Genomic DNA, 23,357 nt, shown 5'->3' on the forward strand with positions numbered 1-23,357 from the left:
CATGTACTCCCTGTTCCACATAACAGTAAACAATTAGTGACAGTAGCTTCTTGCAAGGAATAAAAAAAAACAAAAAAACAGCAACTCTTGGGGTCTCATATAAAGTACATTATGTATACTTTTAGCTTCTATTTTAATTTTATATTTTTACAAAATACTCTCTCTCCAAAGGCATCATTCACTTTAATGGGGGTGCCATAAAATAGCCCATTAAGGGCCATAATGGCTGGTGACATTACATAACTGTCTACCCATTTAGCCCCTTAACGCCGATTGTCCTTGGAATAGGAGTGCGGACTGCCAGCGCGCTATTAGTGTCGTAACTTTTGACCCGTTGTGTGTGCTGCGGAAAGCCTCCTTGTAATGATAAAATGGAGCCGTTGACGCTGGGAAGCACAAACACCCCACGGATTTAATACAACACAATTTCCTTCTTCATAAATATTCATGCTAGTGTCTCCGAAGAAAAATCTCCATTTATTAGCCCAGCGATAATAATCCACTGTAGCATTAATCTTAAAGAAGTAGTGCAGCAGGCTACTAATAGCTTTGTTTTCATTACCAGCCTTTTAATTTTGACATGTAAAATATATAAATTTATGTTGATCGTGCAAAAAACAACCAATTTCCTCCAAACTTGGTGGGGAAATAAATGGCGTCAATTTCTGTATAGGTGCAAATCATGTTTTGTTTTGGTTTGTTTTTAACTATGAATATAATTTCCTGCCTGTTCATAACCCTGCATAAATCAGAAAGCAGACCTTCACCTAATACTTAATAGGATAAACAAACGGATGGTGCGCTTGTCTTCATTTTGATAAGTTTTGAGTAGTATTACACTGTTCCATTTTTGTAATGGCTCTGCTTAAATGTAAACAGAAATTAATTCAAAGAGGGTTTTCCCAGTCCTGTGTTCAAATGCAAAGTGTGGCTAATGCAGCAGGTGCATTGTTGACGTTAGCCCTCGAAAAAAAAGCCTCTCTGCCTGCCTTTTAAGCTTAAATTACACATATTAGTGTAGGGAGCAATTAGGCCATCCTAAGTAGGCCTTTGGAAGTGCTCGTTGCTAAGGGAAACCAACGTTAGCATCGCCGCCTATTGTGCGGGTCTTTACCGATTTCAAAAGGGAAGATGCTTGCAGCGCCAGATCAGAATGTTCTCTTCATGTGCTACCATCAAAAATATATGTATTAGTTTTTGTCTTAACCATCTTTTAAAAGCACTTGTAAATCCTTGTTACATTTAATGTACACCGTTAACAAAGTGAAACACTATCTTTTGATGTTTCATTTCAAAGACTAAACGAATAAAATAAGCCTATTCTTATATTTTTTTTTTTACCGCAAACTACAGAGGGCGCTGCCCTTCCACCTGCTTCTGAAAGTCCCACAAAGTGGGTAAGTTTTGTTCATACACTGGTTTTAATTTGATGGGCGGAGGAAACATTTATACATTGACGGAAAATTACAAGTGGCGCTTCTGCTCTGCAGGTTTCCAAAAGTCAAGCAAAGTCGGTTAAGTCTTATCCAGGAGATGTTTAAAACATTAACCAAAAAACCCTCCAGTGATCATATCATAGAAGTGTCTGTTTATTTTGATAAAATACAAATGAAACTGATACAGCAAATGATTCTCCAAATGTGGACTTTGAGTTACAAAAGTTATGACAAACTGTCCGTATTAGGACATGAAATGATGTCATGGTACAGAACGCGTAAGAAACGTTACTCCATTGTCACCAAACAATAGAAATACAACATCCCCATACTCCCCTCTCTTTTCATTGTGCACAAGTGTAAACACGGCGTATTCATAACTTCAATTTTCCAAAGAAAGACATAATAGGCATGCATAAAATATGATATTGATTTTGAACATTAAGGGCAGTGCACAAGAGAAAGCATCATTGTACAGTGTGCTTGTGCTAATATAATAACAGTACATAGCCTTGTTTTTGTTTTTTTAATTATTATTATTATTATTATTGACAACTTGACAAGACACTCAGTCGTAGATATATCACTTGTATGGCTTTGTATAAAAATATACGTACATCTTAATGTAACACTTTTTTAACCTGTAAAAGCTGTTGAACAGTAAGTGCCAAAATATTGGCCTTTTGCCAATTGCTATTTTCTGCAAGTGGATAACTTCTCTTGTCTATAAAGAACAATGTTAATGTATTTGGAAAGCTAGCAAGCTAGCTATTTTTTATAGTACCACATTGATCCACAAGAAGGTTCCGCAAAAGTGTTTTGTTTTTTTTAAACCCACAACACATTGGTACAAGTTGAATGCAACGGATTATATTATTTGAGTAGATCAAAGACAAAAACTTGACCAAAATGTTAACGTTGCTAGCTTAGCATCCCGGACCAGAAAAGGAGATGTAAATTTTTATCAGAAACTTTTTTTGTTTATTTTTACGTTTTTGTTTTTTTTTAGATGTTAGACTGATGACATAGGGTTCCCATTTTCTGAATCACTGACACGTTAAATCTTGTCCACATTAAAACATCCATTTATAGCTGTACATATATATTTTGTACTACTTTATGTATAGGCTGTAGAGTTGTTCAGTTGAATGTGGAAGTAAACCACAGAACTATCACTTCCGTTTTTACTTTGTGATTGTAGACTGAATAATTAATTAACTACAGGCAAGAGTAGTCAGTCACATGTGAAAAGTGTGTATATATGTATTGTATGTTCTTTGATCTATTTGTACAACTGTTTGTCTGCTACATGTATCTGCTACATTCTTTCCATCTAATGGTTTTATCTGCTTGTTTTATTAATGATGATGCACTGAGATATTAACCCAGCCCTTCTGTTTTCAGTTTACCTGTTAAATTACTGCTATTTTTTTTTTTTTACCCAAAGTTACAAGCCAGAAAGTTGGTAGAAATACCTTTACGTGATGGACTTGTGCATACAACCTGCTATCAACTTAATATATTTTTATTGTTGTTACGTCACGGCGTCTGTGGAGGTTTGGGGGATGGACAGGAAGCTTGACTCTCAAAGCTTGCCCCCTTTCCAGGCCACTAAAAGGTTAAAAAACAACAAAATATACATTGACTTCTGTATTCTGCTTTGACGGACAGCAGTAGAAATTAACAGAAAGGTAACTGAGGAAATTAGAACTGGATCTTTGGTGGATTTTTGTTATTCTCCAAATAAATCCAATACAGTAGGGTTCACCAATTCCGGTCCTCGAAGTCCGGAGTGTTGCAGATTTTGCCGCCTACCAACGCACCTGATACTAAAGATCAGGATCATTATCAAGCATGCCGATGAGCTGATTATATGAATCAGGTGTGTTATGGGCAGAAAGATCTAAAACCTGCACGACCTCAAGGACCGGAATTGGTGAACCCTAATTTAAGAAAGCCTACCTCTCCTAGGGCGTGCCAGTGGGTGATGGGTTTTCGTGGGTAAGCCAACATTTCATTCCAGTGATCCCGTCCGAGGCCTTCGGCATCCGGCCCGGCGCGACAGACGCCAATCACCTCATTGTGTCCAACCCTGCCAGTCAGATGTCGTCGCCGTTTTGTTAGCACTACGCTAAGACTATTGACGTTGTGCACATATGCTCACCGATCATAATCCATCACCATGATGGAGAGACTGACTTGTTCCACATTTTCCGGTGGGATGTCAAAGATAATGGCCTCGTTGTACACCGGGTTGAGAGTGCTCTTCTTGGTAGTGGTTTTACGTTTCTTCAGCCTGCGTCCATCACAGATTAGGTGGACTTTTACGTATGGATCTGGAAGACAAAGCTGTCTTTGGGCGAGAGGCAGCGTATACACCCTGGAATACACGTGATCTTGGGCACATGTTGACAAACAACCATTCACATTCACACCTATGGACAATTCAGAGTCTTCAATGAACTCAACATGCATGGTCTGGAATGTGGGAGAAAACTGGAGTACCTGGATGCAAACTGCTCAAAGGAAGGCTAGAGTCGAGATTTTAGCCTTGGACCTCAGACCAGTTGAAGCGGACATGCTAGCTGCTATCATCTAGGACACAGGGGTGACTGCTTGGATAACACTGGTCCACAAATCTGTCGCTCTTTGTCCATCCATTTTGGGTGGCCTCAAATGGTAGCCCATTATTGTTGCTTTGCCACGTGCTAGAATGTGGATTTTTTTTTTTTACTCCATAGTGGGGCTTTTAAAGAAGCTCTTTTTCCTAGTAAAGGAGCTCATTTCTTATATTCAATCCCTAGTTCCAATTATGCAATTAATGAGTTCCCGGCACCCTCCCTTTGTGTCGTTCTCCATCTTGCCACTTAAATGGCTACCTGCTGTCGAGTCGGGTTTGCAGTCTGGTGAGTGCTGTTTGATGCATGGGTGTACCTGAAGAGCCTGTGATGTCCATGGCTTTGAGGTTTCGGCATTTGATGACCGTCAGAGTCATCCTCCCTGCTGTGGGGAGGTAGCACAGCGAGTACATGATCTCCCCTAAGTCAACCGTCTCCTGCGGGGGGGGGAACAATCATTTTGTTCATGTTATGGTTATGAAATGTGTGTTGACAGTCAGGTAGATATGGTTACATAACGTTTCAAACTCGAAGAGCCAGAGTTGGAGATAAGCAGTTATGTCATCCAGCTATTTGATCGACGTGGCCTTCATGCTCAAGAGTGAGCTTAGCAAAAATTAAAAAAAACTTTTAAAGGGGAAGTCAGGTCAAAAATGTTGTAATATGTCTGTGGAATATGGATTCAGCAGGAAAAGCCAACTGTTTTTATCCATGTCAGGGGGCAGCCATTTTGAGATGTTCTAAAAAGCATACATTCCAATTTTGGTTAAATTATTTGACAGTTCTTTAGCCCAGTATTTCTGTTTCTAAATCATAAAATGTGTTGGTTTTGAGGTTGTCTTCTTTTTTTCCTATATGCTTCAGTCCCCAAGGGTTTCTAAAAAACGTGGGTTCTCTTAGAAAGGTATTTCGATTGCCACTTTCCGAAAAGGTCTGCCTTTCAGGAGAGATTAAGTGTACCCCTCCAAGCTAGCTAAAAATAAATGATTGTATTCATTGGCTAGTGTGGACACTGACTCACCGTGGTTGCGGTGTGGATGTCTTTCCACACCACTGCCTCGCGAGAAAGGTCAGAGAGCTCAAAGAGGTTGTCCACCACCACCTCACCGATCATGTCATGGCTGGTGAAGCGGTCAAAGTCGTAGACGCTCAGGTGCAACTTGCGGTTGCAGAGCTCGTCGTACACCACGGGGAAGCAGAAGGTCTCATCGAACGTGGGATTCAGGTTCTTGCGATGGACTCGCGTCTGGAACTTCTTCTTCCTCTCCGGCAGCAGGTAGATCTTCACATAGGGGTCAGAGGTTCCTGTGAAGTCTTTAGCAGGCAGGTCCAAGCCTTTGAGGATCCTCACCACCAGCGCTTGCTCCTCATAGTCGTAACGCAGTGAGAAACTGAGCTTTCCACACGTCTCAGCGGGTTCTCTGGGCTCACCCTCCGAGTCCACAGACTTCTGCTTGTAGAGTTCCGGTTTGATTCTTCCGATACTCGCCGAGGAGGACTGTCGGAAAGGCACCGCGTCCATGCTGAAGTCAAAGCTGTTGACGTTCATCTGGCGTGGAAGGTGGCGCCGGAATGAATTGTGTCTGTGGAGAACGGTGGCTATGAGGTCATTTGGATAATGGTCACTCTCTCATCTTGTGAGCCTAATGAGGTGAAGCTAAAATGTTGTAAACCTGCTTCCAACCAGCCTCAATGCAAAATCATATTCTTCTCAGTAATTCTGGTGAAAAACATGTTGTGTTGATGTTCAGTTGAGTTTCATGCTTTGATACTAAAGCACCAGTAGCATAGTTTGCTTCTTTTGTGTGAAAATTCTGTTCACCTTGCTAGACTTGTCACCAAGCAACTGGTCCGCCTCATTTGTAAAACTTGGACAATTGGCAACATTCACTCACCTATTATGACTAAAAATTGACCAACATCTCAAAATAAAAAGACGATTACAAATCTAAGCCAAAACGACACTCAGGGTGTCAGGATGTCGACAGTATGAAGTAGAAACGTGGATCTGCTGGAAGATGGCATACATTTTTCAAGTAGTCATACAAAGAAACACATATGGAGCCAAATGGTTTTATTAAAACACTGGATGGACTGTATTTTTAATGGTCTGTCGGGGATGTAGTCTGTAAGCAGTATTCTAAAAACAGGGTAAGCTTGTTAGACAGAATGATGTGAGAAAGAACAGCCATCGTGGCTTCATTGACCTTATGAGGTTTTGGGTATTTTGGCGATTATTATTCAAGGAAGAGGCACTTAATAGTGCATGGTATTTCAATCAACTACTGCTGTTCGCATGAATAAATAAAAGCAAGGCCTTATAACAAGGTTTATTTGGAGAGTTAATGCTCGTTGGAATCTTTCATCTTTGAACGTATTATTGACAGGAGTTGAAGTCACCAGGAGCCCAGCGGTATTAAATTAGTGATCCTAAGCAATGAGTGCACGGTGTGAGGGTCTACACACATACACACAGCTGACTGCTGCGCCACATCTTTGGGCAACCTGCGGCAATGCTAATTATGGACGTTGGCCTTGAAATGCCGTCCTAGAAAACAAAGGCAAAGTGTGTGGTGATTGTTTAATTACTGGGGTGGCTTGCAGGCGTTGTCATGGCAGCTGGGTTCACACGTACAGCTGATAGTAGGGTTGCAAGCCTGTGTGACAACCCCTGAGCCTGGGGGAGGTTTCTTTATTTTTTGGAACTGTGAAACACACAATTCCCACAAGAGATCGTAAAGGTCAGCGTGACACTGCGTGACTTGAGCCAAACTTGCGCACAGATGGCGGCCACATGTCAACATGACATGACAGGACAGTGTTGGCAGTGATGAGTGCGAAACTACCTGGAGGACGATGTCGGCTCGGTGGTTTGCCTCTGGATCTTGGCCTGATGGCTCATCTTCTCTCTGAGGGTGGTTTGCACCTCGGCCGGGATGTCCGGCGACGTCTGGCTGATCTTCATGGCCGCCTCCAGGAGCTTGACTGTGCTCCGGCCGTTTAACTTCACTTCAGGCGAGTGCTTCTTCTTTTCTTCCACTGGCACCACTTTATCGGGCAAGGGTGGCGAGTTGTTGTGAGGCGCTTCGGGAAAGGCTACGGGAAGCCCCACACTCCCCCCGTGAACCGTCAATGCCTTGCTCCTCCAGAGAGGCCAGCACAGCTTCCAAAAGACAAAGAGAGACACCACCAGCAAGGCCAGGCCACAGAAGCCCACCACCACAGCCAGGAGGCTGATGGAGATGTCTGCAGAGAAGACAACCAGGATACGAAGAAGATGGACAAAAAAGGGGAAAATGGAGGATATGGTAGTCAGAAAAAATAAATAAATCGGAATCTTGCCACAGTATGTAAGAAATGGAGTGCATAACTTCCCACTCTGTTTGTGGCATTCAACCTCTGTTACTACACAGGGAGCTGGCAAATGTGTAGTTCACCGGAGAGCTCCCCGCATCCAAAATCAATTCCTTACACACAGGACAGCTTGCCAGGAAAAAGAGCTCGTGCTAAAGGGACTGAAGTCTCCTGCCTTGGGTACCCTCATGTCAGTTTTTAAAAGGGTTTGAATCTTTTCAACAGCATTTGAGAGCGCATCATGGGCCACAAATTTTACCTCCTACTACTTTGCACATTTTGGTCCTGGCACCCTCAAGCCAGCCGCTTGTCTATATGTACCCTGCTGTTGTATCTCACCAAAAGTCCTTGCAGGGTCATTAAAGACTAGGGATAGACCGATTATCTTCTGGCTGATAATCAGTTCCGATATTTGGCATTTGACAAATATCGGCATGGGCCTTTTTACGAATCTGAAGGCCAATAAATCTGGTACTTCACTGATTTGGGGTTTTCATCAGGATTTGTAAGATGCTTGTAGACAGTTTTTACTTTTCGCAAAGACATTTTGAACAAATTCTGACAATTTTTCACTGTCTGCCATCTTTTGAAACCTTTTACGAACCCATTTGCATGCATTTGTCACTCACCGAGATGCAGGGAACTTTTCATTTATGCATTTATTTAAATTTCCACTTGATGATGCTGACACTGAGAACTCCCAAGACTTTATTTATAAAAATATAAAATATATATAAATTAAGAAATTATGTTGAAATTTTGGAAAACTGAATTTACAGTAGAAAACTTTAATGGAGCTATTTACTTATTGTTAATTTAGCTTAACACATGCTGATGACACTGGAAGCTCCCTGCAATTTTTTTTTTAAAATAATTTTTAAACAAATCTGTCTATTCTTTATATGTTTAAAATTAAAATATTTTTTTTTCTTACTTTTGACGCTAATATTTTCGGTTATCAGCCTCCTCGACTACTAATAATCAGTATCGATATCGGCCATGAAAAATAAGTCTTGTCACTATTAAAGACTCTAAAAAGTTTGATAGGTTGTTTGTTCTAAGTGCTCTGACATTAACTGGCAACCAGTCCAGCGTGACACACTTCTCTCACCCAAAATCAACTGTGATCGGCTACAGGGGACAAATAAGATGGATGGGTAGTTTTCTGTATCAATGCCACTGTAATTAATTAGAAATGAGACCTGATTATTTCAGTCCACATGCATGCACAATGGAAGTTTGCTGAAGAAAAGGGTAAGAACTTGATTGCATTTACCTGCGTGTCCTTTACCTGGTATGCTGCTGCTCTCCAATGGGAAAATATCCGAGCATTTCTCCCGGTCCACGTGTCCGGTGAGGCAAAGGTCCGTGACAATCTGCAGAGCCCTCTGGCACAGTGTGATGCCGTCCCCGCTCCGGACACTCATGTCTCTTCGATTAAGCCATTGCATGCCGGAGGAGGACGAGGAGGATCCGGGTCGGCGGGGGTTCATCTGGCCCGCCAGTCACTGGGCTGCCGTGCGGCGGAGGCGGGTCGCGGCGGCATTGGCATCCATGCTCCTCATGGTGGTGGTGGTGTGAGTTAGTGAGCGCAACAGGCGCGGTGGAGAGCAGGCAGCCTCAACGCGTGTTGAGTGCGAGACAGTGAGGCGGACCTGTTGCGTTAGCGACAGAAGTACAATCCCCACCTTCCCCGGGACCACCCCCTCCTCTTAGGGGATAGACCACCTGTAGCGCAGAGAGATATAATCATAATTATTGGAGCGTAACAGGCTTCTGCTAGAGAGAGGGATGGAGGGGGGAGGAGGGGGGGGGGGGGCTTCCTTAAAAATGTTCACCCCTTTTTTTTTTTTTTTTTTCAGACCAGTAAACTGGATCTTGTATTTGTAATGAAGTATCCATAACTAAGTAAGCAATACTGAAGTAACAAAAACATTTAGTACAGTTGTCTATGCATATTCCATCCATCCATCCATTTTCTTGACCGCTTATTCCTCACAAGAGTCGCGGGGGGTGCTGGAGCCTATCTCAGCTGGCTCTGGGCAGGTGGCGGGGTACACCCTGGACTGGTTGCCAGCCAATCACAGTCTATGCATATTCTTGTGCTTATTCATGTTCCTTTCACATGTATGATTTGTACTTACAACAGTGTTTTTAGACGCTCGTGCGTTTATTTATAAGATTCCATAGGATTACATTTATGAAAAACATGATCCACTATATGTAGATTTTCTTTAAAATGTGCCAATTTAAAAAAAAAAAAAAAAAAAAAAAAAAGACTATTGGCTACACATGCACAAGGTTCGTCAATAAGAAGCAGGGCTCTTTTGTGACCAAAAAATGCTCATGAAAATTGACCATGCAGCAACTAATATAACTCCGCTGCTCTGTCATTGCCATTCAATTTAAATATAGAGAACAGAAAAGAGTGACTGTGCCATGGTTACCGCCTCCTCCGGAGGTCGCTTGTAGTGAAGAAAAATCCCTGCTCAATTACGTCCGATTCTTTATGTTCACTGCAACTTTTTAATATATTTCTCTTTTTGTCCTATGAGTTTTTCTTTTTCTTGACACTTTTAGTCATTACTAAAGCTGTTGCACCTGAATTTAGTTGCTTTTTGTAAGAAAGGTACCTTTGAGTACTGGTAGAAAGATTAAAATCGTACTTTTTCTATTTGGGAAAAAACGCCCAATTTTTTTTAAAAATCTCAATAATACAAGAATTTCACATCGCAAGGAATAAAAGTTGTAGTTTTCATTGTTTTATCAAAATATCAGTGTGAGAAAAATGCCATTATAAATTCATCAGATTGCCACCACCATCTTCTACTTTTGTTATCATGTTCTTTTCATTAAATGCTGATCAATCCCAGGCGAAAACCACTGCTGTCACAAAAGAACACAAAGGCTCGTTCGTCTCACATTTGCCAAATGCATCTTGATGATCCTCCAGACTTTTGGAGAAACATTCTGAGGACTGATGCATCCAAAATTTTATTTTTTGAATGGTGTGCAGCCCGTTACATCGGGCTTAAAAATGGCACAGCATTTGATAAAAAGAATGTGTTAAATAAAATCATCATTTAGGAACAGCATTTTATCTCCTTGGGTTGACTCAGTGTGATATTAAAATTGGTTTGATAAAATTCAAACCTTTGCAAGTCAAAAATATAGAAAAAAAAACACAGAAACCAAGAAGGGGGCAAATACTTTTTGAAATATAAATTTTCAGCGTTCATCCCTGCCCCAACCTTAACCCCCCTGTGAGTATTTAATTTGAGCTTAATTCCCAATTTAAAATCTCCCAACGCGAGCCACACAGGTGAATCAAAAGGGTCTGTCTCCTTGACAACAATATACACGGGGAATTGTTCGTTAAGCGTCTGGCCGAGCGAACACCCCGCCGTTAAGTCGTCTGCTGAAAGAGAGATAGAGAGGGAGGGAGGAAAATGATGTCTGCAGGCGGGCAGCTATCGGAAAATCAGCTGATAAGCAATAGAACAAATGTACTTTTACGATAATAAATAATATTTTGCTTATCTGCTTGGCAGGGTCAAACTATTTTCCCCATGTGTGAAAGGTTATTATGGCTGGTTGTTAAATCTCCCCGAATGTGATAATCGCTTCTCTGCCTTTAATAATTTTAAGTATAATCATAATTACACATGGTGGCGACTGGTTTGGTGCCTCTTGTTGCCATGGTTACAGTAATTAATACCACTCATAACCTCTCAATCCTCTGTCAGAAAAAAAAGACACTTTTAATTACAAACAGGAGAGAGTGTCCCCACAAAGGAGCATCGAAAGCGCCTACAAAAAGAGGTTAAAATGAGGCTAAATGGTCAAAAGAGGCAAAGAACAATGAAAAAGTGACCATGACGCTTGTTAAAGTGATTCGGACACTCTGGGACACATTTTAATATGTAGTTATTATTAAACAATATAATATACACGCCAAACTCAACAGTTCCTCCAATCAATATTCAGTATTTCATGATTTTTGAATTTCGCGCCGAAAATCTTCCCAGCAGGGCGATCACAGCGGCCAAACCGGATAAAACGTAATAGAGCCATGTTGCTACCTGTTGGCTGTATGTCTGCATGTTTTTTGTCTCCTCCTGATTTTCATCTCATTTTTTAATTCATTTGCATCGTGCGAGCTGCAGCCCTGTACCTGATTTGGAGGCAGACACATTATTTAACTGGACACCGAGCGTAACACAGCTTGATATGAATAACAAAAATCGGCGCTGGAATTAACTTCACGACAAATATCTAATTTTTCGAGGCTTGGGTGTATTTACCAAAGAAATCATTGAATCACATTATTTGGATTCTTTCTTAAAAATGCTTTTAAGGATGATTTTGACTTATGTCCTTGGCACCTTGGGAGTAGCATTTCAATCTGCAAAAAGCAAAATCTGCCCAACAAGAGTCTAAAATGAGGCTATGAAATGCAAAAACATGACTCAAATGCCTAACTGAAGGCTAAGAAGAGGCTACATTTTGGTAACAAGAAACTAAAATAACCTAAAAAGAGACTTAAAAAGTGGGCAAAGGTACATCAGGATACTATGAAAAGGCTTAAACTGAGCTAATGAGAGGTTTTAAAACCTAAAAATGACTATAAAGAGGCTAAAAGACGTCAAAGAAGCGGGCAAAAAAAGTGGATAAAAAGAGATTTTGTATCTTTGTTCATCTAGAAAGCAGAAAAGGATGTTTTGGTTTGTGGTGGTGCCAAAATGTCAAAAGGCAACAGGGAATGTGAAAATTCCAGCAAGAACGTTCTTTTTTTATTTTTTTTATTTTTTTTTTCCCTGGCACTACGCATGCTGGAATCTCTCCAAGTGACATACAGCCAACATGTGTTCCTACATCAGGCTGACTTGGTTTTTGAGAAATGTTTTGCAGAATGAGAACGCTTCATCAAGAGGGAGCTAATACGAAGTGGCTAAAGAGTTGATAATTTTTGGATATTTGTAGCTTGGGCTTCCATTTATGGTGTCTGATGAAGTTGTCCACCCTGGTCTATAATAAGAAGTCTCATTGGAAGTCAAAGATGACGCTGCAGTGCAGTTGTGTTCCACTAATTAACTGCGCGTGTACCACACACACGTGATGCGTTACTGAGCTGGCTGATCAATAACCGCGTGGCTGCAGTGTTGATTAATAAGCCATTGTCCTTTCCTCTGACATGATTGAAAAGGGACATCAGAGATGATTGAATTGTTGATTGCTCGTCAGTCATTACTTTTTGCTGTAAACACGGCGGCGTCCAGAGTAGCTCTTTGAAAAAGCTGTTGTCATGGCGACCAGGTGCCGCTCAATAGACCCAAGGTGGCACTGCAATCACAAATAAAACCTCATCAAATGCACAGAAGCGTTCACATATAGATGAAAAAAAAAAATCGGGATTTAAGTTGCATTTACTGTCTCATATAGCCTTTAAGAAAGTGTTACTTATGTGTAGTTACTTTTTCGTATTGTACTTTTTTCTGTATAAAATTAAAGTGAATATTTAACATTTCACATTTTTGTGGGCTTTATATCATGTTCAAGCCATTCCTGAAGGACCTTTTTTTGGTAGCACATTAAAAAGATGATTGATCTTTTTAACGGGATAAAACTCAAAATATTGACTAATAAATAGTTTAAAAAAAATAAGAATATGTTAGAAATGTGTGCTGGTAAAGTTGAGTTCGTGGATATGTGCATTGCTAATGCAGAGCCCTGAACAAGCTTTATTATTTCATCCATTAGTAAATTTGCAATTGTAAATGCGGTTTAACTATTGTTATAAAACACAATTAAGTTTACTGTATATACACTGTATTTTCATGGTTTGGCAGGGGCCAAGGGTCTCTTGCTGGCTGTAGAACCACGAAATGTTAACTTGAGTTAACTTGTTGTAAAAACACCTAGATCTGTCAGCCAATCAGATGACAGTGACATCACATACCCTTCTGGCCCTGCGTTTTTGGAGGAGGACCTGAAGAGTGGTTCCATTGTAACTGAACTTACGTTCAAAATTCAAGATAAAAGTGCAACAGGATGGCAGTAAATGAGTTTATTGAACTTTTTTTTTTTTTTTTTATTTTGTTTAAAGGCACTGTCTTCCATTTTCACTCAGGAAAATGCACTATATAAATACATGATGTATACACATGAACTTCTCAATCTACACATCTGGTTTTCTGTTCATGTGTGGTGGTGATTTTTTCATAAACCCCCACCCCACCAGCCTGCATTTTGCCATTTTGTGTTTGTTTTGTCAACAGCGGGATGTTTCTGTGGACAGACAGTTGTTTCCCCCTCCAGCCAATCGCAAATGGAGCCTTTATGTGAAGAAAAGCCAGTTTGGGCCAGGAATACATAATCCCCCCCCCCCCCCCCCTTTACATCCAGAGTGCGGCAGATACCCAAACAAACATAGCTACAAAGGTCTCATCTTCATATCAAATCATGAATATAGATTTTTCAGGAAAGAACTTCCATGTGGTTGGGGGCTTTTTTTTGTTTTTTTTTGTTTCGGGCCTGTTATATAACAGCAAGGTTTGTGTTGTGTAACACCTGTGGAGCGACACTTGCTGGGATTGACATGCATGATAGGAAATTGTTCTTCTCATCCCCCACCGGAAGAAGTGTTGGCTTGCTTTCTTGCTTACCCTCACCCTATATAACTTTCTTGACTTCCATAGAGGTTTTGGTGAAGGCCACATGCAAACATTGACGGTTTATGTGACGGATTCCACGCAGGCATCAATGAGTGCTTTAATCATTATCCAATTCAATTAGCTGCTGACTAATCCGCCGTAAGTGTATGAGCCGATCTCCCACCACTGCACAGGCAATCTGTTGAGTCTCGCCACTGTCCGCCGACTGATGGGGAGGCGTCATAAATGCAATTATGTTCATATCGAGCGTGATCACGTTACCAGCTCCTTCAAAACGGGGGACTCTCCTGGGGTATTACGCACTTTCAACACTTGATGCTGAGTGCGTGTGGCAAAAGAAACAACTTTGACAAGTATCTAAAAGTTGGGCAATATGGCCTTCAAATAAAATAATCTGTCCTACATAATCGCCATGTCCTGTCCTGTCCTGACGACCAGTCTATTCATGTCCTGTCTAATTATGATGCCCAGTCCTGTCCAGTCACGACAACCTGTCCAGTCCAACTACGCTATGTCAGGCCCAGTCCAGTTACGTCCTATCCACGCCCATCCATTCATGGATGTCTGTTAACCTTTTTTTTCCGTGCTTCATTTAAAGTTCCACTTATTGCACTTATTTGCTTTTTGCTTCATTTCTCCTTGTACCAAGCAAGTACTTGTACTTCCCAGCATTTCTTCCAACAGCAGTGCCTTGCATTGTCATTCCAGTAGGACTAAGTGCCTCCTCTTGACATGACAAAATGTCCCTTTTGTCAAAATATGTACCACCATTGTTCAATGGTTTGGGGTCACCAAGACATGTTTTTCCACAAACACACACTGTTTTTATATTGTCTTTTTTTCATTCAAGAAAAGCTCTGTATTTCTTTTTACCACTTTATTGGTAACCTTCTTTAAAATTAATTGAAATTCTTTAAAGTGGAAGTCAACCTTAAGCATTTCTTGATAATAATATGTTATATGTGACCTCACTAGTCTAAACATGACATTCTGATGACTATTGCATTTGTGGAATATGAGTTAATCATCAAAATCCAGCCGTTTTTATCCATCTCAGCATTTTGCCACTTGCTGTCGACTGAAGGTGACATCACAGTTGGTCAGGGCTCAGGCAATGACCAATCACAGCTCACCTGTTTTGTAAAGCTGAGCTGTGATTGGCTACCTGAGACCTGAGCAGTGGCAAAATGGCTGTTTTCTGATCATGATCAAATCTGCTGGGTTTTTCTGCTTAACTCATATTCCACAAATGCAATATTAACCACAATAACATATTAAGGCTAGTGGGGCTGCATAGAACATATTCTTGTCAAGAAAATAATTTTCCCGATGCCAAGCTTTTTAGTGGTGGTGTATGCACAGTTAATTTTGCCCATGTGGATTTTGTAAACTTTTTAGGGTTTTTTTTTTAAGGAAATGTGTGGCCCCCCAGTAGCACTAATGAAATATTTTGGACTCCTATCGCATTATAGGCTTCAGGAAAATCCAATAGTGACCAATTTGCTAAGTACAGAAACAGCAAAAAAAAAAAAAAATACTTCTTCATAATCAACCTGATTTAAAAAAAAGAAAAAAAAAAAGCCTCAAATGTATTGATAAAATTGATAAATAGAACGATCGGACACGTAATGAATGAGCCATCTGTGGAGGGACTCGCAATGATTAAAACAACACATTTGATTCCTCGCAGCCGTCGTGTTATCAGGTCAGATTGAAAGATTAACGCTGTCTTTAATTACATCAACAACACGCTGTCCTATCTTCTTTGTGTCGGCCTCCTCTCAAAAGGCACTTTAAACATCATGTGGCTTGTAATCCGGAGAATATTGTCTGTTGTTGCCATGGCAACTCCCCCTGGATCAACTTCTGTATGACTCTGTAATAACAGCGGACCGGCTTTGCTTATGCTTTATAAGTGCTGAGCTAAAATGACTCTTAGAGGAGGTTGTTTGAAGAGAAGTTTTTCCTTTCCGTGAATGTTTGCGGGTGGTTTGTAAACATAGAGAGAATGCACATTGAATGTGTGTTTAGCAGATCATACAAAAACAATGTCAATTGCAAAAAAATAGTTGACCATTATACTGATATGTATGCATATAGGAGAGAACAGCTTTTGAAGAGCTGTCCACTGTAGTGACTGATTCCCAACTTTGACGTCAAGCTGGGGAAAGATGCATCGTAACGGACGAACCACTGCCACATTTTGTTACCAATCAAAAGAATTGCACATGAGCTGGAGTATGTATGTGTTTGTTTGCAAAAGGCAGGGAAAAAGGTCAAGTTTGTAACTAGTCAGTGTTTGTCTTGCATCCACAAACACGAACGCCTTCGCATCCACGGAAACAGCTTATAACGCAAAGGTCAGACATTGAAGTAAAAGAGTTTTCAGCAGGCTTTTATCAGAGGTCACCCGCAAAGTTCTTGACGGGTTTTCTTTCATGTGAACTTTCTTTTATCCGTCCAGTTTTTACAGGGAAGCTGGAGTCCAGCTGACTCAGTGTGGAAGGTAGTGTAAATCCTGGATGGGGTCGCCAGTCAATCTCACACTGTTGTGGGTTTTCACAATAAGCACCCTTAAGTCCAGTGATTCCCAAACACTAACCATGTATTTTTCTTCATCTGTCTATGCCAGCAATGTTTAGTGACAGGGAGAACAATGACATGTGCTTCCACTAGATGGCAGAGAGTACAATTAACTAACCTGCATTCACTTGTTTTTGCTCCCCGTCAAGCAACGTGGTCCACTTGGAAGCAAGTGATTTGTGTCTTTGGAGTCCTGACTCTCTTAAAAAAAAAAAAAAAAAAGTCTTTCCATACCCACCTCCTTTCACATTTCACAGTGTGTAGCAATAAAAAAAAAATTCTTTGGAAAAAAAATGTAATGCATTTGGCAAGTTTTGTTCATATTTTATTGTAATAGGACTCAAAATAAATTTGAAATGAAATTTATCATTGTGACACTTTGAGGTCAGATTTTGTGAGAAAGGACTTAAATTTGAAATTATAAAAGTCTTATAAGATACCCAGAGGCTTCTTCCAAAGTTGAGCGATCCTAAATTTCACCAGCTTAGACAGGTATGGCGTTCTGCTCTCTCATGGCCAATAACCTTGAAGAAGGTAACAAGGACAACTTTGGTGGAAGTGGGTGTTCTTTGACATTTGTGACAGTAACACATTGGTGCCAGGTAGAAAAATGGTGTAGAAGGGTGAATTATGGGGAAATATCATCGCCCTTTTGTCTAGACAAAAAAAAGCTATCGCCGTTCTGCCGACACCTTTAAAGTTCAACCATTTTCCAGACATCAGAAATGCAGAATCAAGCTAATATATTTTTTTGTATCCGACTTTTTCTGAAGCTTGCATATCATGTGTCTCATGTGTGCAACTGCATACTTTATGCCTTCCATGCTTCCATGCATCGCAATTAGCATTTGACCCCAATCACATAATGCTTTCTCAGAACGACCGTTAATCTCCAAAGCCACTTCATTAGCAATTAAACATGGAGTAGAAATGGCAACGGTGGGGTTATGGAGGGGAAAAAAGCTTTCCTGCATGTTGACAAAGGCTAGGGTGGGTCAGCAGGACTCATTGCTCGCTTATGTGTCACTCATGTTGCAATGGCACCGAGATTAGTGCAATCACTGGCTCCGCAAAAGGATTTGTGAAAAGAAACTGATAGGGAGACTAACTAGCTGTACACAGCGCCGGATTTACCAGTCCATCATCTAGAAGGACCAATGCAGCAAATCTTTTAGTAACGCAGTCTGTCAAAATGATCCTTTTTGTTTTTTTTATTTTCTTAAGCAGAGCTACCCATCTTCTGATCATTCCCTTGCTTAGTTACAAAAAAGACTAACTTTGCTAACCTAGCATTCTGACATAGGAGATTGACATGACTCCTGGTGAAGTTTCCCCAGGTTTTTTCCACTAAAATTTGCAGCAAATTTGTTCTTTGAGCATACAATACAATCTACATTCAGCTTCATGAAATCTTAATATTTCAATGACTAATGCTAACACGTAGCCACATAGCGTTGTCATACCTAGCAAAGAAGAGCCAAACCGATACATATAATTGGGGTTAACCCCACATTTGGGTGTTACTTCTACTAAATTCTGCCATTCATTTGGCCGATTTTCGGGCTCGATAATGTAATGACGCATTTTTTGGATTGCCACCAAGCATGCAACGTCACTGGTGTTTCTATTTTCTTACAAATTTCACAGTATCTTTCCATTTTGGTGTTCGGAGACTATGGCAGAAAAGAAGCAGAACCACCAAATGACAAATTAACTGTGAGCACACTCGGTGGCATGCCAGCCAACGGTCCGCATACATTACTCTTTCGGAAGGATGATTCCGCGTTCGTGATAAAAGATGCGAGTCCACCAAGAATGTGAGAAAGAGGCAACAAGCACGGCTGCTTTTTCAGGTTAATGGACGATATTGTGGCGGCGTGGAAACGAGCAGCGCATTATTCTCCACGCTCGCATAAATCAATGCTCATTCTGCTGCTGTCTATAGTGAGATGCAAATGGCACCTGTAAATGCCAAAAAAGAAAGCAAAGACACTTTTTCAATTACAGTTTTTTTTTTTTTGTCATTGAAACTCTTATCACTTCTGTTTCCATCAACTTTTAGAAATGGGTACTTATCTTTGCAGTAATTACATTTTTCTGGCGACTTTTTTTTTTTTTTTGTAACTATTGACTATTTTGCAAAAGGAAACCTTTTCACCAAATCAGCAAGACATCGTAGCTCTCTTGCTCCTTTGTAAAAATAGTATTTTTGAATCAATTATACCAACGCATCAAATTAGTAAGCAAACAAACTTAAGAGCTAGGGTTCTTTAGCTATAGCTTTTATGTTTCCTCTAAGCTCCCTTCACTGAAATTCAAGAATATTTTTTTTTTTTTTTCAACTTTTCTTAGAATTTAGCCACTCGGAGCCACTCTTTTCACTAAGACTCTTTAAAGGTATTTCTCACCAGATATGTTCAGCGCTGCCAAATCCACTCCAAGAGTTCCTGGACTTCTCAAGAATACTATGCCCTAGTAGAGTCTTCTTTCTTACATGATTTGTAGGACATAAATAATCATTTTTTGGACCAACTAGGTACAATTGGCACAGCTTATAATCTCTCACACTGCAATAATTCTGAATCACTACCTTAAGGTACTAAAGAGACACAAAGTTGCAGGCTGTTTTGAAAATACCCTGACTGCGCGCACCGCCCCCACCCCAACTGGTTGGCTGTCACTTTCAATCGGTTCCATTTTGCAGCAATGTCGTGTTTATTCCCTGCCGCAGCTCGATGTGGCGACGGGCTTATGTAACACAAACATATGATGTAGTCTCATATTCTTCAACCAAGTTGCAAATTTCTGACCTTTTTGCGGGATTACATTCCACACAAAGCAGTTACTGGTTATATGTTGGCCATTTGCCACAAAATATATAGCTCAGAGGCAAAGTATTCATTTGATTGCAGGTTAAATCATATCTTGTTATTGCCAGCGTGTGTTTTACGTGCAAATGTCTCACGTAAACCAACAATACATGTCAGAGGCAGGAGTTGTCACTTTCCCATCAAGGATCTCGTACTTTCACCACACTCGCAGGGCTCTCAAACCTGTTGACCTTTACGTCCACAGGAGGCGCGCTAAGCTAACTGGGAGGGGAGCGAGCGTCGCGGCGCATCGCATCGAAAAGGTTATCACGGCGAGAGCAGTGGAATGAAGCGCAAACCCCAGCGTGGGGGCGGGGCCGCTAAATTGCACAAGGCGTGCACACCGTGTGGTGTGAATGCTGTGTGGAATAAGGTTAGGTAAGGGCAAAAGGATCCTATCGAGATTTCACCTAAACTGCCCACTTCAAAGAAAAACAGCCGAATTCCTGTTTTTTTGTTTGTTTGTTTTTTCAGCATGGCTTCTTAAACAGTGCCTTAAATTTCAGTTATAAAACAGTGAATTCTGTCACTGTCGAATATTTTTGCAATTAATTTTTTTTAGGGGTAGGCCGATTATCTGCACGGTCGATTATCAGCGCTGATATTCAGCATTTTGATGAATATTGGCGTTGGCCATTTTGAAGAAATCATACGGCCAATAATAGATCCATTTTAAAAAGTGTTCAAGGGGGGAAAAAAAACTAATGATTAAATTCCATAGATGCTGCTGACCCTGGGACCTTTCTGCACCTTCTGTTTTTGTTTGAAATTAAAACTAAGTACAATTTTAATGCTTCTGATATTTAGAAATTTTAGAAAACTTTATTTACTGTAGATAACAATAGGGAACTATTTACTTAAGTTTTTATTTAACTTTTGAAGACATGCTACTGGCCTTGGGAGATCCCTGAACTTTTTGTTAGAAATAAGCTCCAATATTTTACAAACCTTAAAAGTTGTTCATTAAACATATGCTTAAAAAAAAAATTAAGAGCTGGAGTTTGTATTTTTCCAAATTTTGATGACAATATTTTCCCTTTTAGTGAATAAACATCAGCTCCTGATATTGATTAGTAATGTCCTTGACTACTAATAATCGGTATCGGCCATCAAAAAACACATTGGTCTATTTTTTTTTTTTTGAATTATTATTATTTATTTATTTTTATGTATTTGTTTGTATTGTATTTATTATTTGTTGAGTATTTTAATTGGAAGAACTGGTGTGCGGCATCAAGATAAACAACAAGAAGAGGTTAATAAACCTGGACTGCAACAATAAGTTAAGTCAATCTTCCTGCTTGGCTGTCAGCACACGTTATTGCTTTAAGCTCTCACCTTGGTGCTCCCCTACCTGTATTGAGGTCTTTTTCTAGCAGGTGTGTCTGCCGTCCATGAAGCGCACCTCTCTTTCTCTCTGATCTGAGTGAAGTTCCCTGATAAGAAAGATAGCAGAGTTGCTGTTGGTTTTGGACCCAAGACTTTGAACCATTTTATCAGAATTTTTAGTTTTCACTTGTCGGGAAGGGAGAAACCGATGGATTTTGATCGGCTTCAAGCACGAGTTTTCCTGGCTCAATTGAAAGAACACTACAGGAAGCCTGTTTGATATTACATTGTATGTAGCAAACGTGCTTGTGTGTATGCATCGCTCACGAGTAAACAAATGTCTTATCTCAGCAGCCAAGTGAATGCGTGACATTGCCAACAAAAGGCCGGCAAAGGAAGCACCACGCACCAACACATCACTTGTTTGTGTGTGCCTTCTCATTAAATTCAAAGCTCCGCTAAACAGCGAGACTGAGAAGCCTTGTTGGAGGCTTTTTGTACCGGAATGATCCGCAAAGGTGTGTGTGTGACTGTGTGTACGTTGGTTTTACGTCTGCGATGTGTGGTTATCGTTCTGCACGACGTGTTGCTTGCATTCACGCCTCTCCACCTGACACAAGATAAGTCACGACAACACCTTTGAGTTGCCAGGAATTATTCCGTGATGGTGATTTGTTGGGCATCATGTGTGTAAAAAGACACAAGTGAGTAAAATGCATGGATGAAATGACACATGGATGGGCTAATTGGTATTTGGATGAGCGGATGAACTCGCGGGTGACAGACTGGCTGCATGGATGTAGTGAACATTGAGACAGATCAGTCTGGACTGATGGCATGTTGGATCGATATTTGTGACTGTTGGAGGAACCTACAGCCAGGCTAAAAGCTGGACATAGAGACGGAAAAAAAACGGAAGCCAGGCTAATTCCTGGAGTGAAGCATGAACTTGAAAACATTCTAATGGCTGCATCAAGGGAAGGATGGATGTAGAGGCAGACTGTTGTCTAGCCATCTTGCTTGTTGTGGCTAGATGGAGATGGACTAGTAGTGCCTGGACTAATTGCTGTTGACCTGATTCAAAGTTGCTTGAATGTTTGGATTGTTGGAGGACAGTGGAGCCAGACCAATGGCTAGCTAGTGGTGGTGCAACGGATCATCATTGAGCCGTGGTTGGTTCGGATCAGGCCCCACAGTTCGGATTGCGCACGATCCGTGGATTGTTTAGTTGGAAAAACAAACACATCGAGCATTCACAGTCGACACCATTCTGACATGTCAAGGAAGCTGAAACATACTCAACGTGACATGCTAAGCCTAACTTCAAAATAAAGTTTACCAAATACAGTAATACATTGTCAGCAGTACAAATAGCCTTAGTAGACTTTACTTTGAAGTTGGCCCACGTCGTGGTGTGATGGTTAGCTTGACTTCCCTTTTAGACGTTTAGGATTTCTTTATCATAGTTAATTGACATTATAGTTGCAACCAACATCAACTCATATTCTCATATTCAATCGCTAATTTAGGACGTTAAGAAAGCTAATTAATTACTCCATCATTGTATGATACGGCAGAAGTCTTCGCTGTTAGGATTATCAACTGCCCGTGGCTGGTAGCTGTAAATGAGTTTGACAGGTGGTACCTGGCTTACTTGAACTCTTTCTCAATATTCTGTCTCATATTGCACTTAAAGTTGTTCCTAAATCCTAAACGGCTATATTGGACGTTTTGAATTGATTTATTTTTTTAATGGGAAAAAGCGGTTTACAAAATAAAATAAGACACTAAATCCTATACATGTATTAGACATTTTGAATTGATTTTTTTTTTGTTTATTTAAGGGGAAAAAGCATTTTACAAAATAAATTAAGACACTAAATCCTAAACGGCTTATACATGTATTAGATGTTTTTAAAAATCATTTTACAAAATAAATGAAGACCCAAAATCCTAAAAAGCTATTCATGTATTATACTATTTGAATAGATTTTTTTTTAGTGTTTTGCAAAATAAATGAAGACAGTTTTTTTTTTTTTTTGTTGATCCGAAAAACGGTCCGATCAGTGACTCAAATCCGTGATCCAGTCCGAACTGTGATTTTTGTGATCCATTGCAATAGTGAAAAAGTGAAGGATGAATGGATGGATGAGCATTTGAAATGTTGGATGGCTGAGACAGACGAATGGCTTTATACAGTGTTGGATGGTCGAGACAGGCTAATGGCTGCAAACATAATGGCCGTTGTGTGAGAACTCAACGAAGCGAAAATAACATTGGCGGCGGTCTCTCAGAGAGCAGCATTGGCCGGGTCGGTCCAACATGCTGTCATTAGCTTTCTGAGAACAAGGAGTAAATGAGGGGTTGTCATGAGGAAGAGAAGAAGTGGCCTTGGTTGCAATTTTCGATGAGCGTCCCTACCGACTCGCACTGGAGCACGACAACGTGAAATGAAGTGACGGCCAGTCGTGTCTGGTGTTGATGTCTAAATTA

The 23,357-nt window shown here is 40.5% G+C and overlaps 2 protein-coding genes across 7 annotated transcripts in view; one reads left to right on the forward strand and one right to left on the reverse strand.

Annotated features, from left to right (window-relative positions):
• LOC144004269 (liprin-beta-1-like) overlaps window positions 1-23,357 on the forward strand; it is a 54,368-nt gene that overhangs the window by 9,793 nt on the left and 21,218 nt on the right. The window lies entirely within an intron of this gene.
• Window positions 1,569-9,148, reverse strand: syt10 (synaptotagmin X). Of its 2 annotated transcripts, none has more exons than XM_077500894.1 (7): window positions 8,700-9,148; window positions 6,901-7,300; window positions 5,076-5,637; window positions 4,371-4,491; window positions 3,601-3,772; window positions 3,399-3,528; window positions 1,569-3,047 (listed from the first exon to the last, which is right to left on the reverse strand). In XM_077500894.1, the coding sequence occupies exons 1-7, from the start codon at window positions 8,899-8,901 to the stop codon at window positions 2,976-2,978; spliced, it is 1,659 nt and encodes a 552-aa protein (XP_077357020.1). In that variant the 5' UTR covers window positions 8,902-9,148; the 3' UTR covers window positions 1,569-2,975. The 2 variants fall into 2 exon arrangements, with proteins under 2 accessions (XP_077357020.1, XP_077357019.1); XM_077500893.1 differs by having other exon boundaries at window positions 8,685-9,148.

This window comes from Festucalex cinctus, chromosome 16 (assembly GCF_051991245.1).
Source record: "Festucalex cinctus isolate MCC-2025b chromosome 16, RoL_Fcin_1.0, whole genome shotgun sequence".
Lineage (NCBI taxonomy): Eukaryota > Metazoa > Chordata > Actinopteri > Syngnathiformes > Syngnathidae > Festucalex > Festucalex cinctus.

Excerpts from the sequence above, each read along its gene's own strand:
- syt10 (XM_077500893.1), bottom strand. The coding sequence starts at position 8,901 with ATGAACCCCCGCCGACCCGGATCCTCCTCGTCCTCCTCCGGCATGCAA. Across the intron at positions 3,529-3,600 it reads ATGGTGATGGATTATGATCG|GGTTGGACACAATGAGGTGA; the intron begins GTGAGCATATGT and ends TCTGACTGGCAG. Across the intron at positions 3,048-3,398 it reads ACTGGCACGCCCTAGGAGAG|TGGCCTGGAAAGGGGGCAAG; the intron begins GTAGGCTTTCTT and ends TTAACCTTTTAG.